The 10,370-nt window shown below is 44.1% G+C and overlaps 1 protein-coding gene across 1 annotated transcript in view; it reads right to left on the bottom strand.

Moving 5' to 3' along the window:
• Nucleotides 1-1,185: 1,185 nt before the first annotated feature.
• Nucleotides 1,186-10,370, bottom strand: part of LOC126108513 (coiled-coil domain-containing protein CG32809-like) — a 626,816-nt gene continuing 617,631 nt past the window's right edge. Inside the window, exon 8 of the mRNA XM_049913782.1 lies at nucleotides 1,186-1,372. Coding sequence (XP_049769739.1) covers nucleotides 1,340-1,372 — 33 coding nt within the window. The 3' untranslated portion in view covers nucleotides 1,186-1,339. The remainder of the gene's footprint in view (nucleotides 1,373-10,370) is intronic.

Below are 10,370 nucleotides of genomic sequence, written 5' to 3'. Positions count from 1 at the left end.
ACTGGAACGATCACATACTTAATGTTGTGGGTAGAGCAAACCGAAGACAGCGATTCATTGGCAGAACACTTAGAAGGTACAACAGGTCTACTAAAGAGACTGCTTACACCACGCTTGTCCGCCCTATTCTGGAGTATTGTTGTGCAGTGTGGGATCCGCATCAGGTGGGGCTGACGGATGACATCGAAGAAAAACAAAGAAGGGCAGCTCGTTTTGTATTATCGCGAAATAGGGGAGATTGTGTCACAGACATGATACGTGAATTGGAGTGGCAATCATTAAAACAAAGGCGTTTTTCGTTGCGACGGTATCTTCTCATGAAATTTCAATCACCAATTTTTTCCTCCGATTGCGAAAACATTCTGTTGGCACCCACACACATAGAGAGAAATGATCATCACGATAAAACAAGAGAAATCAGGGCTCGCACAGAAAGATTTAAGTGCTCGTTTTTCCCGCGCGCCGTTCGATAGTGCAACGGTAGAGAGACAGCTTGAAGGTGGTTCACTGAACCCTCTGCCAGGCACTTTATTGTGAATAGCAGAGTAATCACGTAGATGTAGATGTAGACTGTGTGCAGGCTGTGGTTCACGCCGCAGTTATTTATGGGGGTTTCTTTCTAACGTGATTAGGTCTCACTCGTTCGGGTTGCCGTGAACGCTGTCTAGGGTGTTCATTTCGACATTATCAGTGAACAAAACTTGCCCTTCCTTCTGCATCCTCATGCTGGCTCACTTCCGTCTTCCAAGACGACAAGAGCCGCCTTCACAGTACTGCACGCATTGTGTTCCTGGTCTGCAGCCCGCTAAATTACCCGATCTGTGTCCTATAGAAAATATCTGGGACTATGTGGAAGAGCGGCTGCAAAGCAAGCAATCAACGCCCTCGGAATTTGGTGGTTTGCTCCACCCACACATTTGATACCAAAGAAGGCTTCACAAGGAATTAGCGTGATCTCTTCTGCGGGTGGCTAACTTATCGCCCGGTTTGTTCGTAATCGAATATTTAGCGAGAAGTAGGTGGCATAGGAACGAAAATGACAGCGTATTCACATCATACATAATAATTCGGTGATGATGTTACATGTTCGATCATCCTGTGGTTTGCCTGAATCGCTTTAGGCGAATCCCAGGATGGTTCCTTCGAAACGGTATGTCCGATCTCCTACTGCAATCCTACCTTGTCCCCCGAAGCTAATGAACTCGTTGTTCACGGCACTTTAAGCCCTAACTTTCCATTGTTTTTTCCTTCGAGAGTCGGGCCACTTGCGACGAATTACAAATCTGGCAGAAAACATTATATGAGGTTGCTGTATCTGGGAGAAATGCGAATGAGGTACTCACCTAACGAAGTATATGTAGATGGCTCTTACCTGCAACAAAAGAGAAAATCGGATTACGTGGTTGAAGTGAAGTTGGACAATGTAATTAGGAAGTGAAGCAATCTGAGGGGTCGCCTTTTAAATTTTTACAAAAACAATGAAACAATAAATTTTTTGATACAAATATTTTTATCATTTCTCAAAACTTTCGTCTTCTAAATGTTGGCCACTTTTTCATGCGCTATATAATAAAATACCGCCTACAATTTTTTCCACTGTAATGTTGGTACGTCAGCAACATGGTTTTTGAACGATTCAGGTGATGAAAACCGATGTTTGCACATCAAGAATTCAAGAGAAACAATTTGGCGACACATCAAATGAATATGGGCAACGAGACATGCATTTCATTTTTTTTTTTTCCGTCACATAGTAAGCTATACGGTGTACTGCCTCGTAGCTGCCACTGTCGTGAAGAAGAATGATGCGGCGTTATTAGAGAGCACGAAGACAGTTTAGGAAGCATGCAAGCTAATGTAATCAATATTCAAACTATCCCTGAACACATCCCAACCGTATGATAGCGTATGATGTCATTCCTTCACTTCTCCTCGCAGTCCAGCGTGGTGGATGAAGAATGATGCGACATCAGTAATGAACGGAAGACAGCAGAAAGACAGTATACAGGCCGTCTACACAGTCCTAACTACCCCTAATGACGCCTACACCCCTATGGCTTTATAACCCCACATCTCCCCACAGCAGATGTGCGACAGTAGCCATTGTCATGATGAAGAATGGTGCGACGCTAGTAGTGAATGAAAGACAGCATGAACACAGTTATGTACGTTAGTGTCGTCTGGATCCTAATTACCCATAATCAGCATCGCAATGACGTCATTCACCCACTACATTCCCAGTCCAAGACAGTGGAAATAGCCCAGATGCACAACCAGACCATGACGACACTGAGGTAGATGGTGCAGGAGGAATTCTTTACATAATTTGAATATTTTCGAAAGCTAGGATTGGTGGTAGTGGTGGTGGGAGGGGAGGTGACGGATGTGTGTGTGTGTGTGAGGGGGGGGGGGGACAAAGTCACAGAGAGGTGTGGGCTCATTAGGTGTAATTGGGACCCCGATGACACAAGTGTAGACAGTCTTTATACTGTCTTCCTGCTGTCCTACTATCTATCACTGACATTTATGATTGATTTCTTGATTTCGTCCATCACTTGTGTCAAATAAATATTTGTATACCATTCAGGATTCAGTGTTCGTCGATCATCAAGCCAAGCCAAGCCCAATGTAAGCAGGGGGAGACAAACATAATATTTAGATGTGCTTCACGAACGAACGATTTTTATTGGTTTGTCTTCATCTTGCCACACTCAAACAATGAACTGTCGATTCGTTTTCAGCTCGTACGAATTTATCCAAGTTTCATCTCCCATTAACGGCGTTCTTCTTCTCCTTCTTTTTCTAATTCTTCTTCTCACATTGCAGTATCTCCAAGGCGATGGGTAGGCCTTTCATGGATTTTGTTTCCCTGTTCTCCTCCCAAACCTCTTCATCCTTTCTTTTCTTCCCCCCTACTTTTATTCTGAGACCTTGAACATACTCTTGTCTTCTCCACTGGTGACATATTTCCCCTGCATATCTGTTTATGGTCGATCTTCGGCGTATTGATCAGTGTCTACTTGCTTCTCCAATTTTCCTTCCCTTCCACCTCGACCCTCAATTCTTCCCAATCGTTCTGGAGTTCACCAAACCACTTGGGTCCTGTCTTTCCTCCCTGATGCCTCCCTCACTCTTTCCCTCATTCTGATCATACTCATCTTGATTATACGCCCAGCTATACCTTCAGTCTGATTAATCGTGACATCATATCTTCTGAACGTGTCCTACAATGATATAATTTTCCAGGCCCATTCAGTGGCATATGCAGGAACTGTGTGTGCAAAATGTGTTGCGAATGTAGTTAACAGTACAGAAGTAACAAATTAAAACGTCGTGCCTGATGTTAAAATTTTACTGCAAGAACAACGAAAATGTGGGAAGCGATAACTCCTTTTTCCGTTCATTATTTTGTATGTGTCCGAGGGGAGGGGGAGAGGGTGTCAGCAAGAAAATGTTTCGAAAACTCTTGAAATTAGGTGTAAAGTTTGTTGGAAGTCTCGTAAGTGCTCTCATTCTCAAGTATCGGATGAATGTAATCTGGGTAATTTGCGCGCCTTGAGGTTCGCTTCCTCAAGACACTTACACAGTTCTAACTTCAACACTTGACTAATTTTTGCGTTTTAAACGCATAACGTTAAGGTTATGCCTCTTAATGAGTAGATTATGACAGGATTTTAAATTTTTCATTTTGTCAATACCTGCGTTATATATTGAATATCTAATATTTGTTGCTCTTGGATGCCTCTGCGTAGGGAACCTGCAACCGTGATCGCGTGACAATTTTAGCCGTTCAGTAACATTGATAGTTGAATCGCCAGAAAGTTTCTTACCGTCCTAATCTAAGAGGACTTGCACAGTGGATGTCATTCATCAAGTGGCTTTTTGGTTTTACTGACTACAAAATCTGTGGGTCGTAACCTTGTGACTGGGAAATACGGATAGCTAAGAGGAGACACGTTGAACAACTCATTCACTCACTAGATACACTTGGAGGAGGAGAGCGCTGGTGTAGTGCGAACCATCTTGAGAAGGTACACCGCGCAGAGAGACGTTTGGTAGCAGTCTTTTCGGTTCCCCAAACCAAGAGGACGCCAATGTCGGGCGGTCAACTTTCACGAACCTGGACGAACAGTGGATCCTAACTACCTTACGGTATACCCAGCCTCTCTCCATGATGAGGCTAATAGCTGGTTCACCTCTCTCTCTTTCTCTCTGTGGAGCGGGCGAGAAAGCGGGGCTGTTACTACGGAGTACGATAGCTTGAAACTCCTTCCAGGGCAGCTCAACGGCCGCTCTCCATCGTGTGCAACCTTGTATGTCAAACGGCCGAAAGTAGACAGTAAATTTGGGTTTAGCGTCTTGTTGCCGTCGAGGTCAACAGAAGTGGGACATTTCCAGAATGAGATTTTCACTCTGCAGCGGAGTGTGCGCTGATATGAAACTTCCTGGCAGATTAAAACTGTGTGCCGGACCGAGACCCGAACTCGGGACCTTCGCCTATTCGCGGGCAAGTGAGGCTGTGAGGACGGGGAGTGAGTCGTGCTTGGGTAGCTCAGTTGGTAGAGCACTTGCCCGCGAAAGGCAAAGGTCCCGAGTTCGAGTCTCGGCGCATCACACAGTTTTAATCTGCCAGGAAGTTTCACATCAGCGCACACTCCGCTGCAGAGTGAAAATCTCATTCTGGAAACATCCCCCAGGCTGTGGCTAGCCATGTCTCCGCAATATCCTTTCTTTCAGGAGTGCTAGTTCTGCAGGGTTCGCAGGAGAGCTTCTGTAAAGTTTGGAAGGTAGGAGACGAGGTACTGGCAGAAGTAAAGCTGTGAGGACGGAGCGTGAGTCGTGCTTGGGTAGCTCAGTTGGTGGAGCACTTGCCCGCGAAAGGCAAAGGTCCCGAGTTCGAGTCTCGGTCCGGCACACAGTTTTAATCTGCTAGGAAGTTTCAGAAGTGGGACAATTAGCTCAGATGGACAAACAGGAGGAAGGAAGGAAGGAAGGAAGGAAGAGTGCAGTATCACACAGATACTGGAAATTTTTCCGCTCTCGTATAATGTGTTTCTTTACACTGCCATTTCCTCCGCAAAGCTGAAGCCCCAAAGGAACTGGTATAGGCATGCGTATTGAAATACTGAGATATGTAGATGTAGGGTCATTAGGGGTAATTAAGACTGTGGTGACACTAGTGTAGACGGCCTCTATACTGTCATTCTGCTGTCTTCCGTTCATTACTGATGTCGCATCATTCTTCATCCACCACGCTGGACTGCAAGGAGAAGTGAAGGAATGACATCATACATTATCATACGGTTGGCATGTGTTCAGGGATCACTAGAATATTGATGACATTAGCTTGCACGCTCCCTAAACTGTCTTCGTGCTCTTTGATCTACTAATAACGCCGCATCATTCTTCTTCATGACAGTGTCAGCTACAAGGCAGCACACCGTATAGCTTACTATGTGACGGAAAAAAAGATGGAATGCATGTCTCGTTGCCCATATTCATCTGATGTATCGCCATATTGTTTCTCTTGAATTCTTGATGTGCAAACATCGGTTTTCATCACTTGAACTGTTCAAAAACCATGTTGCTGACGTACCAACATTACAGTGGACAAAATTGTAGGCGGTAATTTTTTATATAGCGCATGAAAAAGTGGCCAACATTTAGAAGACGAACATTTTGCGGTCGGCAACGCCTGTATGAGACAACAAGTGTCTGGCGCAGTTGTTAGATCGGTTACTGCTGCTACAATGGCAGGTTATCAGGATTTAAGTGAGTTTGAACGTGGTGTTAAAGTCGGCGCACGTGCGATGGGACACAGCATCTCCGAGGTAGCGATCAAGTGGAGATTTTTCCCGTAAGGCCGGCCAGTGTGGCCGAGCGGTTCTAGGAGCTTCAGTCTGGAACCGCGAGACCGCTACGGTCGCAGGTTCGAATCCTGCCTCGGGCATGGATGTGTGTGCTGTCCTTAGGTTAGTTAGGTTTAGGTAGTTCTAAGTTCTAGGGGACTGATGACCTCAGATGTTAAGTCCCATAGTGCTGAGAGCCATTTGAACCATTTTTTTCCCCGTAAGACCATTTCACGAGTATACTTTAAATACCAGGAATCCGGTAAAACGTCAAATCTCCGAGATCGCTGCGGCCGGAAAAAGATCCTGCAAGAACGGGACCGACGACGACTGGAGAGAATCGTTGAAATGAGAGACGTTCAGCCCTTCCTTGCTGCAAATTCCAACGCTGGGTCATCCAGAAGTGTCAGCGAGCGAACCGTTCAACAAAACATCACCGATGTGGACTTTCGGAGCCGAAGGCCCACTCGTGTACTCTTGATGACTGCACGACACAAAGCTTTACGCGCTCCTTTCTGGAATACTGCTCAGGTCTTTGGGACCTGCTCCCAACAGGAGTTGTTGTTGTTGTTGTGGTCTTCAGTCCTGAGACTGGTTTGATGCAGCTCTCCATGCTACTCTATCCTGTGCAAGTTTCTTCATCTCCCAGTACCTACTGCAACCTACATCCTTCTGAATCTGCTTAGTGTATTCATCTCTCGGTCTCCCCCTACGATTTTTACCCTCCACCCTACCCTCCAATACTAAATTGGTGATCCCTTGATGCCTCAGAACATGTCCTACCAACCGATCCCTTCTTCTGGTCAAGTTGTGCCACAAACTTCTCTTCTCCCCAATCCTATTCAATACTTCCTCCTTAATTATGTGATCTACCCATCTAATCTTCAGCATTCTTCTGTAGCACCACATTTTGAAAGCTTCTATTCTCTTCTTGTCCAAACTATTTACCGTCCATGTTTCACTTCCATACATGGCTACACTCCATACAAATACTTTCAGAAATGACTTCCTGACACTTAAATCTATACTCGATGTTAACAAATTTCTCTTCCTCAGAAACGCTTTCCTTGCCATTGCCAGTCTACATTTTATATCCTCTCTACTTCGACCATCATCAGTTATTTTGCTCCCCAAATACCAAAACTCCTTTACTACTTTAAGTGTCTCATTTCCTAATCTAATACCCTCAACATCACCTGACTTAATTCGACTACATTCCATTATCCTCGTTTCGCTTTTGTTGATGTTCATCTTATATCCTCCCTTCAAGACACCATCCATTCCATTCAACTGCTCTTCCAAGTCCTTTGCTGTCTCTGACAGAATTACAATGTCATCGGCGAACCTCAAAGTTTTTATTTCTTCTCCATGGATTTTAATTCCTGCTCCGAATTTTTCTTTTGTTTCCTTCACTGCTTGCTCAATATACAGATTGAATAACATTGGGGATACGCTACAACCCTGTCTCACTCCCTTCCCAACCACTGCTTCCCTTTCATGTCCCTCGACTCTTATAACTGCCATCTGGTTTCTGTACAAATTGTAAATAGCCTTTCGCTCCCTGTATTTTACCCCTGCCACCTTTAGAATTTGAAAGAGAGTATTCCAGTCAACATTGTCAAAAGCTTTCTCTAAGTCTACAAATGCTAGAAACGTAGGTTTGCCTTTCCTTAATCTTTCTTCTAAGATAAGTCGTAAGGTCAGTATTGCCTCACGTGTTCCAGTATTTCTACGGAATCCAAACTGATCTTCCCCGAGGTCGGCTTCTACTAGTTTTTCCATTCGTCTGTAAAGAATTCGTGTCAGTACTTTGCAGCTGTGGCTTATTAAACTGATTGTTCGGTGATTTTCACATCTGTCAACACCTGCTTTCTTTGGGATTGGAATTATTATATTCTTCTTGAAGTCTGTGGGTATTTCGCCTGTTTCATACATCTTGCTCACCAGATGGTAGAGTTTTGTCAGGACTGGCTCTCCCAAGGCCGTCACTAGTTCCAATGGAATGTTGTCTACTCCGGGGGCCTTGTTTCGACTCAGGTCTTTCAGTGCTCTGTCAAACTCTTCACGCAGTATCGGTTCTCCCATTTCATCTTCATCTACATCCTCTTCCATTTCCATAATATTGTCCTCAAGTGCATCGCCCTTGTATAGACCCTCTATATTCTCCTTCCACCTTCCTGCTTTCCCTTCTTTGCTTAGAACTGGGTTTCCATCTGAGTTCATACAAGTGGTTCTCTTATCTCGAAAGGTCTCTTTAATTTTCTTGTAGGCAGTATCTATCTTACCCGTAGTGAGATAAGCCTCTACATCCTTACATTTGTCCTCTAGCCATCCCTGCTTAGCCATTTTGCACTTCCTGTCGATCTCATTTTTGAGACGTTTGTATTCCTTTTTGCCTGCTTCATTTACTGCATTTTTATATTTTCTCCTTTCATCAATTAAATTCAATATTTCTTCTGTTACCCAAGGATTTCTACTAGCCCTCTTCTTTTTACCTACTTGATCCTCTGCTGCCTTCACTACTTCATCCCTCAAAGCTACCCATTCTTCTTCTACTGTATTTCTTTCCCCCATTCCTGTCAATTGTTCCCTTATGCTCTCCCTGAAACTCTGTACAACCTCTGGTTCTTTCAGTTTATCCAGGTCCCATCTCCTTAAATTCCCACCTTTTTGCAGTTTCTTCAGTTTTAATCTACAGGTCATAACCAATAGATTGTGGTCAGAGTCCATATCTGCCCCTGGAAATGTCTTATAATTTAAAACCTGGTTCCTAAATCTCTGTCTTACCATTATATAATCTATCTGATATCTTTTAGTATCTCCAGGGTTCTTCCATGTATACAACCTTCTATCATGATTCTTAAACTAAGTGTTAGCTATGATTAAGTTGTGCTCTGTGCAAAATTCTACCAGGCGGCTTCCTCTTTCAATTCTTAGCCCCAATCCATATTCACCTACTACGTTTCCTTCTCTCCCTTTTCCTACAACAGGAGTATCACTGGCTATTGAAAGTATACAGAGAAGGGCACCACGAATAGTCAGAGGTTTGTTTAACCCCTGGGGAGAGTGTCACGGAGATGTTTAAGAAACTGGACTAGCAGAATCTTGAAGATAGACGCAAACTATCCCGAGAGAGCCTATTTACAAAGTTTCAACAACAGGCTTTAAATAATGTCTCTAGGAATATACTACTACCCACTATGTGTCCCTCCCGAAGTGACTGAGAGGACAAGACGTGACTGATTACATCGGGTACAGAGGCTCAAATGGTTCAAATGGCTCTAAGCACTATGGGACTTAGATATCTGAGGTCATCAGTCCCCTAGACTTACAACTACTTGAACTAACTAACCTAAGGACATCACACACATCCATGCCTGAGGCAGGATTCGAACCTGCGACCATAGCAGCAGTGCGGTTGCGGACTGAAGAGCCTAGAACCGCTCGGTCAGAACGGCCGGCTTCAAACCAGTGGCAGCCGACGTGTTAACACTGTAGTGGCTAGTAACAGACGTCAAGTATCAAGTAATTTTAATTAGTCTGTAATGATGATGATGATGAGCATCATCATCATCATCATGAAGAATTTAAATCAAAGATATAAACAAGCACTGAAATTTGTAAAGAAGTATTAAATGTACCACTCAAAATATTCCCACCTACTGATACTGTAAGTGGTAAGCGTACGAGAGAGACAGATGCGGATTTATTTCTTTTGGAATCTCATTCACAGTGAATGCGCCACAGACCTGCCGATGACTTGTCCGTGTGTAGTGTGACAGCTCACGGTGACTTGTAAGTTGCAGCGGTCGGGCCGATGACCAGTCGGTCCACGGCATGACTCTGCGATTACTACTCTGTCCCACGCGCTCTCGTCTCGAAGAATGGGCAGTGCCATTTACGGACGCAGAGAAAGCCTTCAGATGTCTAAACTGGAGTCAGATGTACAGAGTCGTGAGACGAATACAAAAATAGAGAGCGAAGTTGCAGGCTACATCAGGCTATAAAGACAGAGGGTCTCCATTGTAGATTGACTGCATTATCCCAGTATACTACCAAAGAAAGGAAGTGTGCTGTATGTGCCATATGTGCCACTGGGCGCATTTAGTCAGTTCCTTTCTTATCTCCACGAATCGTTACATCAAGCTGTTCGTACGAGACCATCGATTACCATTCTGAGTCGTTGATACTGACATCAAAGTTGCTAATCTTTGCAACACTTTAGAACCCATCAGTATCTTGTGAATACGTGTGTAGCTTCTTTCTGACAGTACTTCGTTACAGATAACTGATTAATATGCGAAATGTTCAAGGTTACTGTTAATATTTTCTATAAAGTCCCTGACATACAACATGATCAGCAACAGTCGCGCCACACTTCCCTGGAGAACGTCTGAAGTTACTCAAGCTTCTTTCGATGAGCTTTCATCCAAATTTCCATCTTGTGTCGTGTCTATCAAGAAATCTTCAAACCAGTCACAAATGTTGTTAGTGCCCGATTTACCATCTCAGTTCCGTTAA

This window comes from Schistocerca cancellata, chromosome 11, assembly GCF_023864275.1.
Source record: "Schistocerca cancellata isolate TAMUIC-IGC-003103 chromosome 11, iqSchCanc2.1, whole genome shotgun sequence".
NCBI lineage: Eukaryota > Metazoa > Arthropoda > Insecta > Orthoptera > Acrididae > Schistocerca > Schistocerca cancellata.
This window is presented reverse-complemented; position numbering and strand designations above follow the sequence as displayed.